At 35.2% G+C, this 26,810-nt stretch overlaps 1 protein-coding gene across 1 annotated transcript in view; it reads right to left on the bottom strand.

Moving 5' to 3' along the window:
• Lrp1b (LDL receptor related protein 1B) overlaps window positions 1–26,810 on the bottom strand; it is a 1,466,647-nt gene that overhangs the window by 51,026 nt on the left and 1,388,811 nt on the right. Inside the window, 1 exon segment of the mRNA XM_042683428.1 lies at window positions 11,872–12,033. Within this exon segment, the coding sequence (XP_042539362.1) occupies window positions 11,872–12,033 (162 nt within the window).

A 26,810-nucleotide genomic window follows, 5' to 3' on the forward strand; every position in this document is an offset into this window, starting at 1 on the left:
AAGAAATATTTGCTTTCGATAAGTTTGTAAAATAAGCATATATTTGGATTTAAATTTAATAAAGAATTCTTTATAACATGGTGTTCAGTCAAGCCACTTTCACCTTTTAAGAAAAAGGACATACATTTCAGATCTGGATCAATTTCTACAGATATTCAAATGTGAAAACATTTCATTTTTCATAGTTTTCATACTGAACATTCTATGCAGGGTCAGAGTTATTCAGGACATTCTAACTCAAGTAAAGCTGCTTCTAAGTATCTGCCCATGAGTCTTCCATCTTCTGATATTACACATAAAATATAAAGCATCCTGAAGTTGTTGATTTATATATTAGCCTAGATTGTTGTCTGTTCTCTAGTTACAGTTCTATGGGCATGCTTTTGTTTTATTTATTTCATGTTTTATGTCCTCTTCCTTCTCCCTGTTCTTCCCTTCCTATTTCCCATTCTTCCAACTTTCCTTTTCATTTTTAGTTTCTAAAAGGGATATTAAAACCTTCTCTATTCACTTTCTCAACTCTAAGATTCCTGAACACAGAAAAAAATAGATGTTACTTAATAAATTACTTTATTATTTTAGGTTCATATTACTACACAAGCATTGGATCTGTGTAAATTGATAAAACAAATAACTACAATCTATTCAAGTGCCAGATGTTATTTCAAATGTTACCATGGCATAGAAGATGTGCCAGTCCAGGAAGAATGTTTTTAGATTGAGTAGTTCTGTCACAGGTTATCACAGTTCTTTCAGAGCCTTTCTACAATTCCTTCAATATCAAGATGATGAGAATTTATAAGTGATAGAAATATCACCTTCAATATCTTTTGTTCTCTGCTAATCCACTTTGAATTCACGAACATCTACAAATAATCGTATACATATATGCAGTGTTTTCATCTGTTTATCCCTTGTAAACTCTCAAATATTATCTATATTTAGATATATTTTGTCTCTTCAGCTATTAATCTAATGAAAGTCCTACTTCATTAGTACTTTCTAATCCAACAAAATGTTTACTAATTTATCAAAATATGAATAATAATGTATGAGAAGACCTTTTGTGTGCAGCTGTTCACCTGGTTCTGCTCCAGAACAAATAGTCATTTAAATAAGCAGAGATGCTTAGGGCTCTACAAAAGAAAGTATTTCTTGTCCCAAGTCAGAAGAAAATATTCCATAATGTGGACCATTTGAAGCAAGTTAAGGGCTTTAAAATAATTTTAAGTAGTACCTATACTACACATGTAAACATGTACCTATGTTTAAATGAAATGGAATTGCCCAGTCTACATTTGGCTACTAGTTGAAGACTGACATATAAATAACTATACACACAAAAAAAATAATCTTCAAAAGAGTCAAAAACCAGCTTTCAGTGAACCAACTATTATGAAGCTAATACAAGAAAAAAAGAATCAAGATTAAGTTCAGTATATGTGGCAAAGTTCTTATGCATACATACATACATACACACACACACACACACACACACACACACACACACACACACACACACATATAGTTACCTTCTAAGTGAGGTTTTATTGTCTATGGAAATTCTATGTCACAAATTTTGATTATTTTGCTGACCTGAAAAGCATCATAATGTACTTGTTGTGAATATGAGAAGTGATGATGAATTGTATTTTACTTGTGTTAAGAAAGTAGAGACTACCATGAAATTATATAATAGCACTTTATATTCACAATGGAAAAATTGTTATAACTTCTATAGGACAATTACACTAAGAGCTACCTAGTAGCACCAAACACAATCATGAAATGTAGTGGAGAGGACAATGATGAATATGTAATTACAGAGTATTGATATGGTAATTAGGTGGTTTGTGTAACTAGAAAATAAGTGAGTGGTTATTTTCTGCCACAGATATAAAGTAGTTTTCAATATAGAATTTACTATACCCCATTCCTCTACACATTATTTCTAAATCTCTCTTTTACAGGCAATCAGAAGTACAAAGAAACACTTACTTAACTTTTTTACAGTGACTTACTAGTTCAAATGTTATAAATGTATTTTTATATACACAGGCTTATGAATATTTATGGAAAAGCACATATTGAATAACTCCCTGTATTTAAGTTCATTCTCAAATATTCCCTTCTATTGAAAGGTAATTGCTAAGACATTTAGCTATCAGCTCATAGTTGCTACTGGGCTATTCATACTGTAATTGTGAAGTGTATAATTTAAAGAAAAAAAGCAGACTAAAATAATACTTGGTAAACAAGAGCTGAAGACACTCAGAAAGAATAAGGGGGTACCTAGAGAGCCTTTGTGTGACAATACAGACTAGTTACCTACAAGAGACAATAAATTATGTAATTACATGACTGTACACTACTGTTCTGCTCCAATGGATTTTGAAGGTCTGTGAACTGGCTTTAAGAATTTGATAATTTAAGACTCTACTCTGTATTTAGACACACACACATGTACACACACAAACAGATTCACAAACACACATACATATACAATGAGGAAAGTCCAGTAAATTAGACAAAAGACAAATGGTGAACCAATGAAACAGCAAACTCACAAGACATCATGCTGGAAATGAACTTTACAACTTAGAGAGGGGCATTTGGGAAGGAAGAGGGAAAGCAGGAGAAAACAAGGAAGGGATAACATTGTTTGACAAGAATTTTACTCATTTTCTTATATATACTTATATAACTATAGCCTTCATGTAACATCACCGTTACGATAAATTTTAAAATATTCAAAAATTAAAACAACAAATTAGAATTGGATCATTTTCATAGTGAGGACTAGTCATACTGAACAGGGCATTTCTCTACTCATTTTGAGAACTAACTAGTCACCAATTTCTCTAAAATACACAATTTTGAACGTTATTCAGTTGTGTTCAGGAGTAGTAGGTTCTGTGAATTTTGCTGAATCTCCCTACAGATAGGTTTATGACTGCTTATACATATGCATAACATGTAGAATAATGTTTAAGAGAGCTGCCAATAGTATTTTACAAACTTTTGTACAACACTTATGTCAGGATGATGTAATCAGATAAAGAAAATCACTCTCAAAAAATAGTGTGGACTTGAAAACTATGTCCAGTTGTTTTTCAAGCTAACAATGTGACCTTACCTGGTTTACTTGATTAATTTCTCCAGGATACCCTTCTGTTTTCTTTTAATTAAAGAGCTTAATGGCCATGACTAAGATTATGACAAGATTTAATTCTTACAGATCCCAACAAGTATACCCTCTATCTCACTACAGCCAACTAGAATTTACTTTGACTAAAAATAATGGACATTGCAGTTAAAAAAAAAAAAGGTTCTAACAATGATAAACCTTTTTAGCTTTATTCCACATGTCAACTGCATGTACTTATTTTAAATAGTACTATCTTCTTTGAAAGTGAATAGGCCAAGGCACAGAAGTCAAGATGATACATATAAAGGAGAAAAATAAAATTTCAAATCCAAATAAGAATATGTCTCAAGAATAAATTTGCTTATCTTATTCATTACTATACCTTTGTGCTCAAAACTTATCATTGTGCTTAGATAAACACATTCATAAATATACTGTAAGGCATAATAGATCTGTTGTTTTCCCCTTGGATGCATTTAACATAGAAATTTCTGCACTTGTGTTGATTATAAGAACTGAAACTCGTCACATTCTGCTTTTACACTAAGAAACACTATCAAACACTACACTATCAGGACTCAGAAACACAGCAGTCTGAACCAGAGTTTACATGTCAGATGAGTTGCTTCCTCTCACTCCAACCACATGGATATAGTTTTATTCATCTACTGATAATTGATTCACACTTGAAGGAAACACTTAACTATTGACATGACTAATCGATTCTCTAATAGTCACAATAAGCTCTGGGTCATCTGGATATATTAAAAGACAAAATAGCAGCCAAGAGATCACAAAGGGAGACTTTCTAAGCATTACTACTCACTTCCAACTAATTTAAATTAAAATATTCAAAGGACTTCTGATAATGTGTTTGAATGATTAAATGTCTTAACAGAGGTAATCAAAGGTTTTCCTTCCACTGAAATAAATAGCATCAAATAAGAGTTACTTTTGCATCTAGCATGGTTTAGCAGGCAAAATACATAAAATAATATACAAATTTCCTTAGAATTTTGAGAATCTTCCCTTTGAAATATTAAATCAGGAAATAAAAAAGTAAAATTAAGAAATATTGGAATTTATACTTTTCACTTTCCTGAGACATTTTACATAGACCTAAGAATTTTAATCATTAAATTTATTACATAATTCTAAGTATATTTTCAAGATTCATAGAAGAGTTTAATAAAGTAGGCAAACATTGAATCCAGGTATGCCAATTAACTATTCACAAGAGGAAAAAATGTGTGCAAAACTCTGATTAGAGCTGGTACATTTTCATCAAGAAAGTGTTCTAAGAAAATTAGCATTTTACAATTTATTCCTAGAAATAGCAATATATCTGGAGTATTACTTCAGAAAAGACAAAGAAAATTATTTTCTCAACTATCCTGAGAAAATAATGCCATCTCTGAATGCTCAGATAGAAGAAAAATATGAAATTTAGAAAGGAAAATTAGGGTCTGGGATGGTGGCTCAGTGGTAGAGTGCTTGCTTTGCATGCATGAGGCCCTGGGTTTGATTCCTCAGCACTACATAAGCAGAAAAAGCTGTAAATGGCATTGTGATTCAAGTGGTAGAGCGCTAGCCTTGAGCTGAAGAGCTGAGGGACAGTACCCAGGCCCAGAGTTCAGGCCCCACAATCGACAAAAAGAAAGAAAGAAAGAAAAAGAAAGAAAAAGAAAGAAAGAAAGAAAGAGAAAGATTACAGAAAATATTATGATTGACACCTATGATTACTTTGATCACCAGTATTTGAGGTCTGGACTGACTGGTATTGCAAGATACATTTAAACAATGATGTCTTCAATCATTGTCAAAGCTGTTTAAAATTAATCACTATAACTATCATGATAATGTTTAGTACCATATAAATCCATATGAAATATTCAGGTTTTGTTTAGAAATAATAATTTGGTTGACTATTTGTCTATTTATAAGCTGTCTAACGATGGCTTGTTTTAGCAAACAAGTATTTATAAAGAGATAGTCATGAAATTGTGAGGTTTTATTAACAGACTATAACTAAAAATATAAAAAAGTTAATAAACCTAACATTTCATTTTCATAAAATATGAAAATACAATCAGAACTTTTGTCCCCATAGCAAGCATAGGCTAAATTTCTCTATTAAGTCATTGAGTATGCATTAAGTAAAGATTAATAAATTCATTGATGACAAACAAATATACAGCTATCTACTATATGAACAGTAGTTACTATATTAACTTTGTCCATGTCCTACAGTACTTAAACTCTGGCACAGCCACTAAGGCTCACATGGTTGACAAAACAAGATCAACAAAACTTTATACTTAGCTCTATATTTATCTCACTGCTGGTGGCTCAGGCTTTATGCTGAGCTACTCAAGAGGCTAAGATCTGAAGATATAAGTTCAAAGCAAGCCCAGGAAGAAATGTCCATTAGACTTATCTTCAAATAACCACCAGAAAACAAGATGTGGCACTGTGTCAAAGCCTTGAGCAGAAGAGTTCATGGACAGTGTTCAGGCCCCAAATTTAAGCCCCACAAATGTTAACACACACACACACACACACACACACACACACACACACACACACACACACACAAAGGCTAACAAAAAGGCAGGTGTTTTATGAGCACAGACACTGACTTGCTGATTAATGAACAAAGATGTTTTAGAGGTTCCTCAAAAGACTAAACATAAAGTTCCCCTACGATCAGCAATACCACTCCTGGGCATTTACTCAAGTGATCACTACTAAGCCCAAACTAAAGCTATCAGCCCAACTATGCTCATGGTAGCATTATTTATGATAGCTAAGACAGGGAACCAGCCCAGATGCCCCTCAGTAGATGAATGGATCAAGAAAATGTGGTATATATACATAATGGAATCCTATGTTTCCATCAGAAAGAAGGGCATGGCCACATTTATAAGGAAATGAAAAGACTTGGAAAAAACATCATATTAAATGAAGTAAGCCAGACCCAAAGAAACATATGCTGTATGGTCTCCCTCATTTGCAATAATTAGTGTATGTCTAAGATAGTCTGAGCAGAGGATCACAATAGCTCACTAGCTATGTACATATGACCGTATGAACTCCAAGATATGGAAACAAGAGGTGTTTTTCTTTTTTCTTGGGGGGGGGGGGTCCAGTCGTAGGCCTGAACTCTGGGCCTGGGTGCTGTCCCTCACCTCTTCAGCTCAAGGCTAGCACTCTACCACTTGAGCCACAGTGCCACTTCTGGCTTTTTTCTTCTGAGGAATTGAACCCAGGGCCTTATGCATGCACAGCACGCGCTCTACCACTAAGCCACCTTCCCAGCCAGAGGTGGTTTTCTTTTGTTTCTTTGTTTTCCTTGTTTTTAATGTACTCTTTGAAATTATTTCTTTTTTTCTTTTTAACCCCTTTGGTTTATCTACTGTTGTTACTGTTTATTATTTTGGTACCCAGTATCTTGTATATATGTTTATCTGATTTGGGGAACGGAAGGAGAACAACAAAATAGTGAGACAAAGGACCTTGCAACAGCAATAGTCACAAGACACTATGTTGGAAATGAACTTAGTAACTTGGGAAGGGGAGGGGAATCAAGGGAAAAGGAAAATTGGAGAAAGAGAGTGGATAACAACAAGAAATGTAATCATTAACCTTACCTATGTAACTTTAACTACTTTGCCATCACCCTTACAAAAAAATAAAATTTAGAAGAAGATATATTGTGAAAAATAACCTATCAGACATGTAATATAATAGTCACTTACCCACAGTACATAACTGTTTATGTTTGTTATGTAATATTGGGGATTGAAATCAAGGCTTTCCACTGCGTGGGTAAGCAGTCTACCATAGCCTACAACTATTTATTAAGTTAGTTAACATGCTATGAGTCTGATACCAATTATAACCGTATTATATCATTGGCTTATTTTCAGGTACTCCTAAGTGTATAAACAAGAATCACTGCATAATGTCTGTACTTATTAAATCAAGGTGTATTTTTAATAAGTTGAGTTCTAATTAAAATTGTAATAGTACCCCAAGTAGATTACTAGAGGCCTTGCAAAGTATCAATGAGAGGACAAACAGGTGGTCATTTATTCAATTTGACTACTTCGAACTAAGATACAGATTTAGTTGTTCCTAATGGGACCTTTTGCCTTAATGTTAATACCATTTAATTACAATACAGATATGGTTGACCTCACAATTAACATCTAGATTTAAATGCAGAATACCAAGCTTGCTGTTGTTGTTTTTTATTTCTCCTAGAAATCCTTGCTTCAGAAAAGTGTGAAATGTATCCACATTTATTTATCTTTATTAACTTACTTAAAAATAATTTTTAATGAGTGCCAGTGACTCATGCCTGTAATGCTAGCTACTAGTTGGCTGAGATCTAAGTATTGAAGTTCAAAGCCAACCAAAGCAGTAAAGTCCAGGAGACTTTTTTTAAATCTCTAATTAGCCAGCAAAAAGCTAGAAGTGGAGCTGTGGCTGAAATGAAATACTAACATGGAGAAGAGAGAGTTCCCTGGCTCTAAATTCGAACCCCAATACCTTGCACCAACCCTCCAAAAAAAGACTATTTAACTTATTTTGGATATTATTTATCTCTGTATCTTTTCTCTGAGTTGCTGCTGTTAAAATCAAGATGCATTTCAGACTTCTGGATTTTATATTGCTATTAGAGTTGTAAAGTATTTTTACTCAGCATAATTCAGAACTGATGATTTAACTCCCACTAATGGACTTTTAATTAGGCATAGTAATGAACCGTCTTGTCATTCTTTTATTTTTAGAGGAAAGATTTTCTATATGCTGGATACAATTCTGACATAACACCAGGTCCCCTGAACCTTACCGACTCACATCTAATAGATCCTAAATGTATTATGTTGTTGTCAGCTGCTGGATTTGTCATTTTAATGACGTGGGCCTCGGGTTTAGCAAGATGTCAGGAAACAGCATCACCATGCTACAGAAATATTTGTTGACATCTTGCTCAACAACACCTGGGGTCCAATTCTGACTATAATATCACTACTTTGGGATATTGAGCAAGTTATTTAACCTCTGTCTAAGGATTAATTGGTTAATTTTAATAAGTGCTTTGCTGTAAAAGGTGGGAAGTGCTCTGACTGCTAATAGTGATAATAAAATTATAATGTAGCCTGTTATAAAGCATCAGTCTACTGTAGACTATGATTCTATTATGTTTTCAATTAAAATATGAGCCAAATGAATTCACCCTTCACAAAAATATAAATTTCTGTAATAAATACAAAATTCTACAATAGATTTTTACAAAAATAGTTCAATATAAAACAATCAGAAAGGGAAATATCCACCATGTTGGATAATAGTGTGCCAATTGGGAACAAAGAGAGTAAAGACATACATACTTGCATCAAGTTAGCCACACATACATACCAGATGATAAATTTTGTACACTAACTTGGTTTTCTTTTCATTAACTTTTCTTCAGTACTCTTCATTATCTGTGTGGCTGCTTATTTATTTATTGACAAGTGTCATTGATAGATAAAATTTCAAAGAGGCTCCATAATAGAGGAAAATGCAGTGAACAAAAATGCAAGGTAACATTATTCGGAGTCAGAAGAAAGAAAATGAAGTAGTTATAGGAAAATTTAGAGGAAAGAAATGTTAATTCTAATAGAGAGTACATGAATAATTTTGGAAAGAAATGCTTGCATGTATATAGTCTCAATGCCAGAGAGGATGGCATCACCTCTATTGAGATAGTTATGCATGTGGTCTTGCTAGAATTAAGGACAGGTTACAAATCTAGAATGGACCAGAATGAGAATCTATGCTTGGTGTTGTTTGTTCCTATCCAAGTCTTTAGCACTTGTAAAACTGATAGAGTTGTAAAACAACAAGAAATCATGAGTCCTTATACAATGACTACTTTTGCAGTCAATGTACACTGTGTAAAAAATGAACAATGTTACTTGTAGATAGGGATGGGGGGAGGGATGGGGGAAATGGAGAACAGCGGATGTGGTGGCATTGTCCAGGAATCATTGTACTCATAACCTGACTTTTGCGATCATAATCCCTTTGTACAGCTAGTTAATATTCAGAAACAAAAGCACAAGCTCAGCACCAATGGCTCACATCTGTAATCCTAGCATCTCGGGAGGCTGAGATCTGAAGATTGAGATTCAAAGTGTGCCCGGGAAGGAAAATCCATGAGACTTTTTTTTTTTTTCTTGGTCGTGGGCCTTGAATTCTGGGCCTGGGTACTGTCCCTCAGCTCTTCAGCTCAAGGCTAGCGCACTACCACTTGAGATACAGCACCACTTCCGGTTTTCTAGTGGTTTATTGGAGATAAGAATCCCACGGACTTCCTGCCCCGGCTGGCTTTGAACCGCAATCCTACGACTGCACCCTCCTGAGTAGCTAGCCACCGGCACCCTGCTTGCATGAGACTTTTTAAAATACGTTTTTTATTGTAAAGATACTGTACAGAGGGGTTACAGTTACATGAGCAAACATTGTTGCCTCCTCCTTTGGTTTCCCCGACCATCCTTTCCCTTCCACCTCCACAACTATCACCCCCCTCCCCACCTAAATTGTAAAGTTTGTTTTCAGCATGCCGTCTTGTACATCTCATTATTAACAATAGGTCAACCTATATCCTTATTTAAGCATTTTGTTTTTTTCTTTTCCCTCCCCAAATTAGAGAAGTATATATACAAGATGCAGGGCACTGACTGTCAAATACAGTGTAAACAGGGGTTATACTGTGGGGGAGGAACATACAAAGAAACAAAAAAAAAAAATCACATGGTAAATTATAAATATGTTAGAAACAATTGCAAGCAAGCAAGAAAAAACAAAACAAAACTTGTGTCCCAGTCTTGGGATTCATTTTGCTTAACATCATCTTATCTGGTCATACTGTACATAGCTTTTGGCCTTTTCTACTTTTCCCAGACATATACTAGTTATTGCAAATAAGGGAAACAAGTTATCTACTGGAAAACCAGAAATGGTTCTGTGGTTCAAGAGCTCTTGTCTTGAGCTGAAGAGCACAGAGACAGCTCCTAGGCCCAGAATTTAAGCCCCACAATCAACTTAAAAAAAAAAGAGAGAGAGATAGAAAAAAACAAAGATGTAATAAATAAATAATAGAGAAAGAATAAAGTTGAATGCATGGCTCAAGCAGTAGATCAACAGCATCACAGCATCACAGCAGCTAGAGCAAGTGGGAAGCCCAGAGTTCAAACCCCAATGACCCTCCTCCCCACACACACCTAATAAAACAAAAGTTAGTCTTTAGGCTATGCCAGGCACTCACAAATGCAATCCTTGTTATTCATGGACCCAAAGGATCACAGTTGAAAGCAATCCAAGGTTGAGGCGTGAAAGAAACCTTCAAAAAATGCGAGCCTAGGGGAATGGTTCGAATGATAAAAGAATAGTTCAACAGGCAACATGAGCAAAAGGAAAATCCTGACTTCAAATTCTGGTACCAATTTTTTTAAAAAAAGTAAATTAGTGGTAGTTGTGTGTTGTGATATGAGTGTGGGTGATATGATAGAAGTAGTCTGATATGATTATGGACACCTGTATAACTAGAACATATGTTTTTAAAAGATTGACATCTTTAAAGAAGAAATCTGGACCAGTGATAGAAAAATAGTTATTGAGCTGGGGGTATTGGCATTTATAGATACCAAGAAGAGCCTGGCCCCACACAAGAAGAATAAACTTTCAGAAACAAAAAAGAAATTGAAAATTAAATTCTTTTACAACTTTGGCAGATGTAGCCACATGCAATATCAGGGACAAGGCATTTTGATTTCTTCAGATACTCCAGTGAATGCAGGTTAATTTTTTTCTATTGCATATGCTTCATAGAATCCTCAGAAACTGAGGTTAGGCTCTTTGAGGTCTTCAAAAGATCACAAATCATCTGTAGATAAAATACTAAGTATTGTGTTTTAAGGTTATGTGTTCTGAAGTTGGATTCACTAGGTTGAAATGTTGGCTTCATAACTGTTGTCTGACTGATATTCAAAGGCTCTCTCTCCTTGTTATTGTTTTCAGTAAATAAGAAGGAATAAAACTAATACCTAGAATGCTCATAAGATTAAATGAATTCATATAACTAATAAAAGAAAATGAATTATGAGCAGAGTCTCTAAATACAGAGTTCAACAATTGTATGCAAAATGGAAAGTCATTTTTATTAAAAATAAAATATTTGATAGTGATGGCTGTTTTATTACATTTTGATGGTAAATTGGAGAGTTCTTGTAATTTGAGGACAAGGAGAATGGAAGTGGCAAATCTTCAGAGAATACCTGCAGCTGAGTTTTGGGAATTCAAGTGAGACCAGCAGAAACAATTATGTTTCCCTTTAGTTGCACTACCATTGATTCCAGAGGTAGAGTTGTGACTACAGTATCCACGGATGAATTCTTCCAGGACAGTACAACAGAGGAGAAGAAGAAGCAAGAGAATTGAACATGTATAAAAGGATTGGGCCGTGGAGTCTAATCTGGAAATGGGTAAGAAGGGTAAAAACTCATGAAGAAAGGGATGAAAAACAATTTAAGTAGGTACTTAAGCTTGAGGGAATGAAATGGAATAGTAGGGAGTGGCTGAAATCAAGAGAGCAGAGTTACAAGAAGGCTTTTCAGCATGAATATTACACCACACTGCCAACTCCTCCTTTGTGAGTGTCATGCACTTACAGTACTGACAACTGTCTCCAGTGTAATCAGCCGGGCAGTTGCAGTGGGGCTGATTCCCAATGGTCACAACACAGGTTCCTCCATGTTGACAAAAATCTTCACAGACTGTCTTCCCACAATTTGGTCCAGTAAATCCCAGTGCACAGATACAGGCGGGTCTTCCTGTGGGAAAAATAAAGAGTAATGAAAAATATATCGTTAAATTTAGATGGCTTAGGTTTGTGGAATTGTCACTGGATAAGAGCCAAAAGATGAGATTTCTGGTCAATGTAAGTGGATAACTTGTTCTGAAACTTGTTCTGCAACTACAAAATCTTTGGTCTCAGGTTTTCTCTTTATCAAGGAAACCTAGATTTAAAAAAGTATCCGAAGTTTGTATTTTCGACTTAATTTCCACATATGAGAGAAAATATGTGTCCTTTGTCTCTCTGACTTACTTCACCTGATATACTTCACTTTAAGGTCCATTCATTTTCCTGCAAATAACATAATTGAACACAGGGTTATAGCATATACTTACAAATTAATTAAAGGATGGTATACTTATAAGAGAAGACCAATGGTGTTAATCCTTTGAAAAATAAAATGAATACCAGGAAGCTGAAACATGTTCTGAGGAGTGGGAGGGGGAGGGGTAATGAGAATAAGGTGGGCACAGGAATGACAGGAGGAAAGGTGAGCAAATACAATGATTATACTCAATTTATATTATGTGAAAATTGAACCCTGCAACTTGAGAGTAGGATTGGGAGGAGAATAGAGGAGAACAATGGAAGAGGTTTAACTAGATCAAATATACTAAGATCTTGAAAAGAATTATACTTGCATAATATGTCCTTATATGTTTATTCTTATGCACTTGTTATTCTTTGTACTACTCTTACTCCATTTCCATGTCCAATCACTTTTCTTCTACTTATATGCAACAAAACAGATTGCATTTCATTAGAATATAAAATATAATCTTAGTTCCCAACCACTGCCAAGTCAACACAAAGTCTCATTTTACAATTGAGAAACTATTTTAAGAAGTTTGAAATAGATATAGGTTATAAAAGAATTACATTGTTAATATTAGATAATTCACTTTATTTAAATATACATATTCTATTCAGCACATTGTACTTATAGAGTATTAATTTTCTAATATTACCCTATAAGAAATACCATGCATAATTTTTTATTCTCTTATGAATCAGAAGTTCCTATAAAATTCAGAAGTTGAATGTAAATTGTACTAGGCAGAAAATATATGGGTCATACTCCAAATTATTCTTCATTTGCTTTGTCTGAGCTAACAGCAGAATGAAAGCAAGCAGTTTTTAGGTATTTTGAACCTAGCCCTGTAAACAATTGTATTGGGAATAATTCTCTAATTCCTAGTCTATCAATGAATGGTGATAATGTAATGTGGAAGAACTAGTTCTAAAAAATGAGAATGAGAATTTATAACATTGTAGGAAAGAACAAAGAAGAAGAAGAAGAAGAAGAAGAAGGAGAAGGAGAAGGAGAAGGAGAAGGAGAAGGAGAAGGAGAAGGAGAAGGAGAAGGAGAAGGAGAAGGAGAAGAAGAAGAAGAAGAAGAAGAAGAAGAAGAAAGAGGAGGAGGAGGAGGAGGAGGAGGAGGAGGAACAACAGCAGCAGGAGGAGGAGTTCTGTTATATACAAGCCTCTTCTAAACAGAACTCAGTATCACTTGTTGACTAGCATTAGAAAGCAGCCATTCATCTTGTCTACCATTGTTAAGATGGAAGCATTGTTAAAAATGTAGGAGAAATGGATGTGTGCAAGAATAAGATTTAAAGCATGAAAATGGTATAATTTTCATCTGCTGTACAGATTCTATACTGAAGCACATGCCTATGTTTTCTGAAAAGCATTCCAAAGTGAAGTAAACAATTCCAAATTTAAAAAGAAACATAACTTACCTATCCTAAAGAATAAACAAATTGAAGCTATACAATAAATAATGTTACTTTGAAAGGATTCCACAAAGTTAAAAATACTTTAAATCCCTAAATAAACTAAGTAATGTATATTATTGTAGTGAATAGCATTGTTACAATTTATAACTTATAAATTATATTCAATTCATTTGGTGTGAGATAAATATCTTTTCTTAGCCTTAAGGAGCAGGTAAATTCTATGTACCTAACTAGTTTAGTATGTTCAGTATTTCTGCTGCAAAATAATTTCTTACTGATTTTAGCTATTTTTTTTCAGTTTTGCAGTCATTGGCAATGAACCAAAGTATCTTCTGTTGCTCATTAGTGGTGAAAAATAAAGATACAAACAAGAGAACAAACATCAGTATTAAGCAAAGAAGTTGATAATTTTAAAACATGGTTACTAATGGAAATTAGAGCTCAGAACAAAAGTTTTAATTCCATTTCTGCAGTAAGAGCCTATGAATGACTTACTAGGGAAATAGAGCATATATCAGTGGCACTCATTAGGCAGAGATAAATATGAACTAAACAGTGTGTGGAGGATAGATGATAGCAAAGTGTTTTAGAACAATCGGAACTAAGAAGTAGGATGTGAAAACTGTAGATACATAGCTTTCTCTCCTACTTTTCCAGTTTCTTTCAATAATGACGAGTGAACAAAGGAAATGAAAGAAGTTTTGAAAGAGACAAACAGTATCTGAGGAAGCACTTGGAAATTCTTCCACCTCAGTAACTTGGGATGTGACTCTGTGCTTTCTTCTATTCTACAGCTGTTTCAAAATGAGGACAGAGTGACCAGGTTCTTCCCCAGCTAGCAGATGTCCCACATCATTTAGAATCCAGCTGAATTATTTTCAAAAGCTTCCTTTTTTCTTCCTTTGAAGTAAAGATTTCTTTTGGATGAGTGAAAAAATTTCACATTCAGAGAACAATTATCCAGCCGAAACTCTGTGGTGATACAACAGATCTTTTGTTTGCTGATGGGAAATAAACCATCTGTTGCAGAATTGTATAACAGGTTCTCTCTAATATTTTCAAGAATCTCTCTGGGTGCACCCTAACAAGTTGCACTGGACTCATTTATAAAGAGTTTTGAGGGAGTAGACTTTGATTGTGATATTTGAAAAGGAAACAACAGTGCTTGAGTATAGATTCACAGCAGTGATGTAGTTAGAGAGCTAGGGAGTTGATAACCTCCATGGAGAAAACAATCTAAAAGTATCCATATACTGACCAGAGGATGGAGAGGGAGGAACTATTTCTGAGCTTTAAATCAGTCTAGTTTCTATAGCATCCTCAGTACAGACTGTAAGAGTTTGTGTGCATTTTCAGGCTGCCTGGATATTCATAGTCTATCTCTACCAATTAATCTCTTTTCTTTGCTTATATATTCCTGTATAAATTGGAGATAATAATAATACCTAGTTCATAATAATGTTCAGAATTACTCATCACTAATGAGATTGCATTTCCAGCTCTATCATGCTGAAAGAGAGTATATAATTATATTTAGCTCAGATTATTCCTATTCTTATTGACTGACATTCACTATTTAGTTGTATTCACACAAGTACAATAAGACTTTATGCAAATCATTCCAAATTTTTACTAATTGCACACTTTCCCTCATTATTAAAGGAAAAAAATCAATGTATTTTTTATTCAGGATCTGAGGCTTAAATTCAGGGCCACACTTTTTGTTTGGCTTTATTACCTAAATCTTGTGCCCTACTACTTGACCTACACCTTCACTGCTGGCTTTTTGATGTTTAAATGAAGATAACCATATCATAGTCTTTTCTGCCCAGTCTGGCTTTGAGCCAGAATTCTCAGACCTGAGCTTCCTAAGTCACTAGGTTATAGACTCTCTCATCAAATTTCAACTCAATTTTCTTTCATGTGAGTGACAGAACAAAGTTACAATTCTCATCAACTTGACTCTGACCTCAACATTTTCAAACTGTGAGGACTAGGCCCTCCATACTTCTTTATTTTCTAGACATGCTTGAATATTTTTTAAAAAGTAATAATGTACAATAAAAGCAAAAGAATCAATATCTACCAGTGCATCTGCATAAGTATGAGGCTTGGTAGATACTTTTGTTTTGTCAAAAGGAACTTATTGCTTCCAATTTCTACAATAGATTTGTAAAGTAAAATATTCAAACATAAAAGAACATTCCAATCCTTCACTGGGGTTATAGCTGGTATTCTTTTTTTTGCTTTACAAAATATAATATCTTAATGTATTTTATTGTTGTGTGTTTTAAGGAAAGAGGCTAAATTTATGGATATGAACATTTTGCTTGTACAAATGGATTCTGGTGTTAAGGAAAGTTTGGGGCTGGGGGTTGGGAAGGTGGCTCAGTGGTAGAGCACTTGCCTTGCATGCCTGAGGCCCTGGGTTCAATTCCTCAGCACCACATAAGCAAATGAAAAAAGCCGGAAGTGGCGCTGTGGCTCAAGTGGTAGAGTGCTAGCCTTGAGCTGAAGAGCTGAGGGATAGCGCCCAGGCTCAGAGTTCAGGCCCCACGACCGGACCACCCCCCCCAAAAAAAAAAGAAAGTAAGTTTGGGGATGGTAGAGGAGAAGCTGGGGATTAACCAAGCTCTTGCTTAGAAACCAGTTTTAGTGTTCCAGTGAAAAGTCCAAGGCTAGAGAGTCACACATGCCATCATAGTACAGAGAATTTGGCCTGAGACGAAAAATTCAGGCAGCTTGGTTAAGGAGACAGATTCTTGCACTTGCTGGTGTCTGCAGCAGCGGAGGTGGCTGCTGCTGCCATGGCCACCATATCAACACACAGAGCCTGGGACAGAGGTGCCAGAGACATTTGTGAGAACAAATTGTACTTACCACCAACAAGAACTGGCAGGGAGAGGAAATCTTCATCCTGCTGGCCACAGCCAGTCACAGAACTTGGATGGCTCAGAAACAAAGGAAAAGGTGGGAGTACTCCACAAGACATTCTCACTCCTCAACAGTAGCAGCATGAGAAGGTAGCCCTTCCCCCACCACCAGAGAAGAACTCCAACTTTGATACTAACAAAAACTGGGCCAGAGCAGGTAGCATGTAACTCAGGCCTTGCAAGAAGACAACAAGAGCCATTCAACAGGTCAAAGGAAACTGACCTGTGGGGTTCAGCTCCACCTCTTGGGAAAGTTGCCCTTCTCAGGCAGTGCAAGTGACACCCTTGGTCAGGTGACTTCTTCACTGGGTAAACAGAGCCAAAGGCTACCCCAACCCTCTGTGGCAAAGTCAGCAGCCCCAGCTGCAGAGGGTCAAAGAAAAACAATTGGAAACTCAGTACATGCAAATCTTGAGAATGGCTCCAGGCTACACTGTATGTCTCAAGAGCTAGCTATAAATCAACAAAGAGTTGGTTCTTCAAAAAAAATTAACAAAATTGACAGACGCTTAGCAAATCCTATAAGAAAAAGAAAAGAACATACCCAAATAAACAAACTCAAAGATGAGAATGGTAACATCACCACAGAAATAACCAAGATTTAGAACAATATAAGGGCATACTTCTCAAAACTTTATGCTAATAAGCTTGAGAATCTGGAAGAAATAGACACATTTCTAGCAAATATTAACATGTCCACACTAAACAAAGATGATTTAAACCAACTTAATGGACTCTTATCAAGCATCAAAATAGAAATAGTAATAAGAGACCTCCCACCTAAGAAAAGCCCAGGACAGGATGGATTTACAGCAGAATTCTACAAGCCCTTCAAAGCAGAACTCACACCGATACTCCTCGAATCCTTCAATGAAATTGAAAGTTTACTAATAAACTCTTTCAATGAAGCCATCATAACCTTCATCCCCAAACCATGCAGGGACTCATGAAAGAAAGAGAACTATAGACCCATTTCTTTGATGAACATCGATGCAAAACTTCTCAACAAATTTTTGGCCAATCGACTTAAAAAATTCTTCAAAAACATCATACACTATGACAAAACAGTATTCATTTCAGCGATGCAAAGCTGGTTTAATATACCAAAATCAATTCATATAATTCATCATATCAACAATAAGAAGGATATGAACCACATAATTATCTCAGTAGATGCAGAAAAAGTATTTGTCAAGATCCTACACTCTTTATTATGAAAGTACGGGGAAAAAAACTGGGAATCCATGGAACATTCCTCAATATAATAAAGGCTGCATATAACAAACCTACAGCCAGCACTAAATTTAATGGCAAAAAGCTAAAGCCATTTCCTTTTAATTCAAGAATAAGGATGTTCACTCTTCAGTTTAGTATTAGAATGACTAGCTAGAGCAATAAGACAAGATGAAAACATAAAGGGGATCCAAATAAGGAAAGATAAAGTAAAACTCTCCCTCTTTGCAGATGACATGATCTTGTATTTAAAGAAGCCATGAACTCCATTTCCAAGTTACTCAATGTGATACAAAACTTTGGCAAAGTAGCAGCTTATAAAATTAGCCTTCAAAAATCAACGGCTTTTCTGAATGCTAATAATGAGAAGAGCATGGCTGAAATCAGAAAAGCAATTCCTTTAGTAATAGCCCCCCCCCCCCCACACACACACAAAGTAAAATATCTAGGGATTACCTAAAGAAGTAAAGGACCTCTATGATGAAAACTTTAAAAATTTGAAAAAGGAAATTAAAGCAGATCTAGGGAAATGGAAAAAACTCCCATGGTCCTGGAATGAGAGGATTAGCAGTATGAATATGGCTATACTTCTAAAGGCTAGCTACAAATTCAATGCAATACCTATCAATATCCCAACCTCATTATTTAATGAAATAGAAGAAGCAATCCAAAAATTCATATGGAACTATAAAAGATCCCAAATAGCAAAAACAAGCCTTAGCAGAAAGAACAATGCTGGGGGGATATCAATACCAAATTTCAAACTCTACTACAAAGCCATAGTAATCAAAACAGGTTGTTACTGGCACAGGAACAGACCTCAGGATCAATGGAATAAAATCAAAGACCCAGAAATAAACCAACAGATCTATAGCCACCTAATCTTCAATAAGGGAGATTAAAAAAATAGAATGGAAGAAAGACAGTCTCTTCAGTAAATGGTGCTGGCAAAATTGGTTAAACACCGGTAGAAAACTAAAGCTAGCTCTTTATATATCACCCAGCAACCAGAATCAACTCCAAATGGATCAAAGACCTCGGAGTCAAAGCAGATTCATTACAGGAAGGAATAGGAGAAACTCTAGGGCTCATTGGCACAGACAGAAATTTTCTTAATGATGACCCAGAAACACAACAAATGAAAGTTTGGATAAATGGGACAAATGGGGTTGCATCAAACAGCAGATCTTCTGCATGGCAAAGGACGCTAACAAGATCAATAGGAAGCCCACGGATTGGGAGAAGATCTTCACTAGCCATACAACAGACAAGGGCTTCATATCTAAAATATACTTAGAACTCAAAAAATTAAATCCCCCAACAACAAATCCTCAAAGAAACAACTGCCCGATTAATAATGAACCTAAAGAGAGACTTCTCTGAAGAGGAAATAAGAATGCTCAATAGACACAATTTTCTAGCCAAAAAAGAAAGGTAAACCAAAGCAACATTGAGATTCCACGTCACTCCAGTTAGAATGGCTATAATCAAGAACGAAAGTAACAACAGATGCTGGAGGGGAGGGGGCTAAAAGGGAACCCTACTGCATTGTTGGTGGGAATGTAAACCTGTTCAACCACTTTGGAAAGCAGTATGGAGGTTCCTCAAAAGACTCCACACAGAGCTCCCCTATGACCCAGCAATCCTATTTTTCGGCATTTATCCAAAGATTCACACACAAGGCTATCCTAAAGCTACCTGCACAACTATGTTTATCGCAGCATTATTCACCATAGGTAAGATATGGAACCAACCCAGATGTCCCTCAGTAGATGAATGGATTAAGGAAATATGGTATATATATGGAATTCTATGCCTCCATCAGAAAGAATGACATTAGCCCATATTTTAGGAAATAGAAAGATTTGGAAAAAAATTTATTAAGTGAACTAAGCCAGTCCCAAAGAAAAATAGGTCCCATGGTTTCTCTTATTTGCAATAACTAGTGTATGTCTAGGACAAGCAAAAGAGGTCCAAAGCTATATACCTATGACCATATAAGATGATGCTAAATGAAATGAACCCCAAGATAAGGACACAAGAGGGTTTTATCTTTTTTGCTGTTGTTTTTTAATATAATTACAATGTACTGTTTGATTTTTTATTTCTTTTATATGCTCTTCCCCCATGGTATAACCTCTGTTTTCACTGTATTTGATTCCAGTGCCCTGCATCTTGTACATACATTGTTCTAGTTTGGGGAAGGAAGAGAAATAACAAAATGCTAAATCAAGTTACAAGTTGACCTATTGTAACAATGAGATGTACAAGACACTACATTGAAAATGAACATTATAACTTCAGGCAGGTGGGGATGGAGGACCTTGGAAGGTGGTGAGAGAAGGGATGGTGGGGGAAAAACAAAGGAGGAGGTAACAATGCTTGATAGGAAGTGTACTCATTACCTGATTCATGTAACTGTAACCCCTCTGTAGAGTATCTTCACAATAAAAAAATTTAAAAAGTAAGTTTGGGATATGATGCTCGTTTTCTCTTTACTACTTTCTTCTTTATTAAATCCCCTGATTTTTTCTTTCAGTTTTCTCTTTTCAATTTTCCTCCAAAGTTTTACAATTTACTAAACCTTAGAAATCTATTTTAACTTGACTCTTAAGATACCATCATCTTTGATGTACCTATTTTTTCCCTGACATTTTCTTTGTAATTATCTTTAAATTTTCTACTTGTATTGTTTAAAAATGTGAACTTTACTGGACACTAGTAGCTTGTGTATATAATCTTAGCTACTCAAGAGGCTGAGATCTGAGATAAAGTTCCTGAATCAGGCTAGCTCCAGATATGGAGTTGTGACTTAAATGGTACAGTTCTAGCCTTGGGGGAGAAAAGGCTAAAAGACAATGCTCAGTGCTCATGTTCCAAGTCTGAGTATTGACACAAGAAAAGGAAGTGAAGGAAGCTTAGGAGGAGGAGGAAGCAGAGGAAGAGGGAGAAAGCAAGGAAGAGGAGGAGGAGAAAATGATGTAAACTTTGCTTTGGTGATACAACTAAATTGTTATGATTCTAATAATTATCTGTCTGAACTCAGGGCTCATCCTATCTCCTAAATTTTGGACCTTCATTTTCATTTATGTGTGTGTTCTCATGTGCACATCTCGCAACTCAGTAAATTAATATCTCCTCCTCCACTGCAAAAATAAAGCATTCTTCTCATCAAATTCACTGGCACCCATGATTTCAATAGACCATAGGTTCTTCCTTAGTTGTATCTATTCCATATTCAAATTTTACCCTGTATGTTAGCTAGCAGGATTGTCAAATACATGTTGTCATAGTTAACTATACAGGCCTATTGTCTGGTGAAATGTCATTGTTGTCTGAGTGTTCTAGAAGAGGTTAGCACTGAAATCAGCAGACTGAGTAAACAGGATCCACCCTCACCAGATTTGTATCTTCCAGTCTATTAAGGGCCCAAAGAGAACAAGAATGTGGAGGAAGTTTAAACTTTTATTTACCTGAGATATGCTTTTTTTTTTTTTTAAAATCAAACTACCATGGCTTTCCTGATTCTCAGCTCTGCAGATAGTATATATTTGGTCTTCTCAGTCTCTATAAACACCAAGCTAATTTCCCTAATGAACCGCCTCAAATAATATATTAATGTATATATATCTTATTATTTCCTTTTTCCAGGATGTTCCTAATGCATATGCATACAAAAAATGAAGCTTAATTTAAATTATTTATAGTATTTATGTTCATAGGTGAATACAAACTAGATGTGTATGAAGTCTTTCAGTAAATATTCATAACAAACTGAATAAAATAAATGATTACAATATAACTGAATCACCAATTATAACTGATGCCAAATAGAGAGAAGAAGTAACTAAAATCTCTATCTACAATCACTAATACATGTTGTTAAGGAATACACACTCTAATGCTTATAAGTAATTATTGTGGACAACCATAGTGTAATTTTAATTTCATTTATATCACATATAACTTATCCCAAAAAAATGTAGTGCCTAAAAATAAGTTGTAAATGAACTTTGTAACTTAACAACGAGAGGAGTCAGGAACTATAACCCCTCATGTATTAGTTCAAATGAACAAATATATAATTAATATTGAGCAAGATAATCCTTGCAATCATTGATAAGTAATTAAATGAATAGTAGAATTAATATCTTTAGCCTCTCTTAAGTGACATTGCATATATTGGCTATAGCTTATCATTGGAAAAATGACCTACTAATCTCCTTTCTGGTTAGCTATGTCTGAGAAGGGAGTGTACTGCTGTTGTTTGTAGTAAGAAGCAACAGCTTTGGAACAGTATAGGTTATACCTGCAGATGCTAAAATTTATCAGAATCAGATCAACAGAAATTGAGCAATATATCCAAGGAATTTACCTAACTGCCTAGAATTTACTGTGCATCCAAAATAGAACAATCACTACAATAAAGTATTTTTATTATATTTATGTTTAGAATTTACTACTAAAATTTTATGCTTTGTTCAATGTAACAATCAATGTAGGTTTGTTAAGAATTTTAGAATTAATGCTCTTTCTTAATTAATCATGTAGATCGATATTGACACTTGTTTCTTCAAAAATAATGCATCATCATTTAAATTTAATGAGTGCATACTATGTTGACTTTTTTTGCCTAACAAACTGTAAGACTAGTGGATGTCTGTATTTAAAGAATATATTTAGCCAGGTGCTGGTGGCTCACATCTGTAATCCTAGCTACTGAGGAGACTGAGATCTGAGATCTGAGGATTATGGTTCAAAGCCAGACCCAGGAGAAAAGTCCGTGAGACTCTTATCTCCAATTAACCACCAGAAAACCAGAAGTGGTGCTGTGGCTCAAGAAACAATAAATGGAGGGGCAATTGTCAATAGCATCATTCAATTAGTTGCAAAACTGCAACCACTGAAACCATTTGAAACAATTGAAACAATCAAAACCATTCTCTTGACTGCAAAACTCACTCTCCTTATAGAAATCTGTCTTGACTGCAGAGACTGCAGACAGATAACAGATTCATCTGATTAAAACAAACAAACAAAAAACCCTTCGGGTGCTTTAAAAAGTGTTAGTCTTTTCAATAAAGATATTTGACCTTCTACTTACCCCCTTCATGTAAAATTGCTTTGGAATAAAAGCCAGTGCCTATTTATAAATAATTTTAGGTAGTTAACTACAGCTGTCGAGTTGTCTTAAGTACCACAAAAATTACAGAAAATTTATTTAGTAAAGCCTACAAAGAAAAGGAAGAATTTCATGCTTTATCTAACTTCTCTTACAGAGACTCCTTAATATATTCTGATGTTTCAAATTATAGGTCACAATCTATTTATACTCCTGGACAGTTCATTTCCAGCCAGTACTGTGGAAAGAAGACTGGGGTATTTTTGTCTTTTCTGTAAGCCAACTCAAGCCTTTCTGACATTAGCCTGGAGAATCTCTAGACCTCATGAGAAACTTAGGATTGTACTCTCCATATAGTCCAAACAAACCACTAACATATTCAGAAAGCCAGTAGCAGAATTAGAGTATACTATTTCCATTTTTTCATAGGTTTGTTATAAGGATTCAAGAACCAGCAATAGAGTTAATCAGCCAATATGTATTATCATGATTCTGATGATACCATTCTTAATTAAATTATTTTCTGTGTGATACTGGGGTTTGAACTTGAAGCCTGGTACTTACTAGACAAGCATTCAACTATTTGAGACATGCTCCAAACCACTTTAGATTTAACTTATCTTTTGGATTACATCTCATTTTTACTGAGGGAGAGTAACGGATCATCATCTTTAGCCTTTCATGTAGCATAGCTAGAATCACAGGTTTTTGTCACTGCATCTGGCCCCAGTTTTAATAATACTAGTTATTTTATTTTAATAATAACTATTAATTATGTAATAACTATTAATTATGGGATATTTGGAAAATACAGAAATTATATCTGCTTTATATAATATAAAAAAAATGACAGGTAGCTCAGTGGTAGAGCGCTTGCCTTGCATGCATGAGGCCCTGGGTTCAATTCCTCAGCACCACATAAGCAAAAAGAAAAAAGCCTGAAGTGGCACTGTGGCTCAAGTGGTAGAGCGCTAGCCTTGAGCTGAAGAGCTGAGGGACAGCACCCAGGCCCAGAGTTCAGGCCCCATGACCAGACCCCCCCCCCCCCAAATAAAAGGTAGCTATTTTGGAAAGATTACTGTAAATAGCTAAAATAATAAAACATTCTCACTAGATGTCCTTTAACCAGAATTTGTTTAGTTTAGCATATGCTGAACTATAGGCACATAACTATGCTTTTTCCTTTCATAAATACTCTTTTGCCTGTCACACTGCTGCCCTTACACAATATATGTCACAAGGAAAACGAAATCTCTAAATGAGCAGAATAGGAGAAAGGGTGTAGGGAATGTAATGCATTTTATATACAATCTAAAGCACAATTAATATTGCTTTCTTCCATTTCTATAGTTAACATTGTTTTGTTCTCTAACTCAATTTTAAAAGAAATCTATGTTTATTGAAAGGGACATACAGAGTATGCCCCTTTCAAAGGGCAGCAGGATACATGTTATAACTTCATACTTGGACTCAGTTCTTAACTAGAGTTGAGCTTCCTTTTATTATGTTCTTCATGTGGCAATAATTTGGCAAGATATTTATCAATAAATCCAGTAGTATAATCTGAGGTTGTGGTTGCTTATTCTTAGATATTTTATATATACATTTTCCCATTAACTTCATAGTATATAATGAGTTTCTTTTTCTCTATATACTAATTTTGCACAGGAAGTCTTTGTAGTTCCTCTCATCTTTAAACTTCAGTAAGAATTTTATAGTACTAAATAATTTATAATACAGGCTATATTTCCCATATATTATTTATCCTTAGATATGCCATATTTCATATGTGAAATGTGGGATTTTGAAATTCTTGTTTTGTATTATTTTAAATAACATTGAAGTCTTTAAAATTTATATCTTTATTAACTTATTATCTCCTTAATAAGTATTTTTAAATAACCCTTTATTGAGACAAAGGACCGATACTTTTGAAAACTTGTTCGCTTTCAATTTCCATAATTGCTGAATACAGGGATTGGGCCTTTAATATTTTCTTCAAATAGAGTTTTGGAAATGCACCTTCAGTCCATACATTAATGGAATGACCCATTTCTTGTCTTCAACCCCTCCATATGTGCAGAAAATTTGCTTTTTCATTTGCTTTATTATGCCTATATTCTGCTTGAATGTCAGTCATATAATCCAATGTCTTTTATGTGTTGAGTTATATGGCCTTTTTTGTTTTCAATTTGGCCATCCCTGATTATAATTTTGAATTCATAAAAATACTAGTAGAGATTGTTGGTGGGAATGTAAACTTGTTCAACCACTTTGGAAAGCAGTATGGAGGTTCCTCAAAAGACTTCACATAGAACTCCCCTATGACCCAGCAATCCCACTTTTGGGCATTTACCCAAATGTTTACAAACAAGACCACACTAAAGCTACCAGCACAACTATGTTTATTGCAGCATTATTTACCATAGCTAAGATCTGGAACCAACCCAGATGCCCCTCAGTAGATGAATGGATCAAGAAAATGTGGTACATATACACAATGGAATTCTATGCCTCCATCAGAAAGAATGACATTTCTCCATTTGTTAGGAAATGGAAAGGCTTGGAAAAAATTATATTAAGTGAAGTAAGCCAGGCCCAAAGAAACATAGGTCCCATAGTTTCCCTTATTTGCAATATCTAGTATATGTATGAGTCAAGCAGAAAAGGTCAGATAATGTGATGTTAGGAAAACGAACCCTTAAATATGTATTTTAATGTTTTTGTTTCTTTCATGCATGTGTTTCTAACGCATTTATAAGACTATTTCTTTGTTGCTTTGTATGTCCCTCCCCCACAGTGTAATCCCCGCTTTCACTATATTTGATGTCAGTATAACTTGTGGAGGAGATGGGGAAAAACAAGTCGTTTATGGATTCAGGTGGACCTGTTGCAACAATGAGAAGTACAAAATGTCATGTCAAAAACGAGCTTTACAATGTCAGTGGGGGGAGGGGGAGGGGGGGAAGGATTGGGTGGGGGGGAGGGGCGAGGCTGGGAAGGGAGGTGAAGGGTAAACAAAGGAGGAGGCTGCAATGCTTGGTAAGAAATGTATGCATTATCCTGCCCATGTAATTGTAACCCCTCTGTACAGTATGTTCTCAAATAAAATAAAATTAAATTAAAAAAAATAAAATAAAATAAATAAAATACTTTCTAAGTACATCAATATCTACATTTAGGAACATGGCACACTTGTACTACTAGCTACTGGAGAGGCTAAGATCCAGAGTATCATGGTTCAAGGTCAGTAGAGGGAGATAAATCAGTGAGACTCCATCTCCAAAACAACCAGCAAAAAGCAGGGCTGGCTGGGTGCCAGTGACTCATACCTTTAATCCTAGCTACTCAGGAGGCTGAGATCTGAGGATCAAGCCTCAAAGCCAGCCCAGTTAGGAATGTCTGTAAGACTCTTATCTCCAATAAACCATCAGAAAACTGGAAGTGGTGCTGTGGCTCAAGTGGCAGAACGCTAGCCTTGACCTGAAAAGCTGAGGGATAACACCCAGGACCAGAGTTCAAGCCCCATGACCATCAAAAAAAAAAAAAAAGAATCGGGGCTGAAGACCTGGCTTAAATAGTAGAGCACCAGGCAGGCAAGCTGGACATACAAGGCTCTGAGTTTGAACTTCAGTATAGGCAAAATAAAAATAAACGAAAATAAAAACCTACATTAAAGACATTAGGACACAAAACTTCAATTTAAAACACCAGTCATTTAATAAAT

This window comes from Dipodomys spectabilis, unplaced genomic scaffold (genome assembly GCF_019054845.1).
Source record: "Dipodomys spectabilis isolate Male_0828 unplaced genomic scaffold, ASM1905484v1 ptg000081l, whole genome shotgun sequence".
NCBI lineage: Eukaryota > Metazoa > Chordata > Mammalia > Rodentia > Heteromyidae > Dipodomys > Dipodomys spectabilis.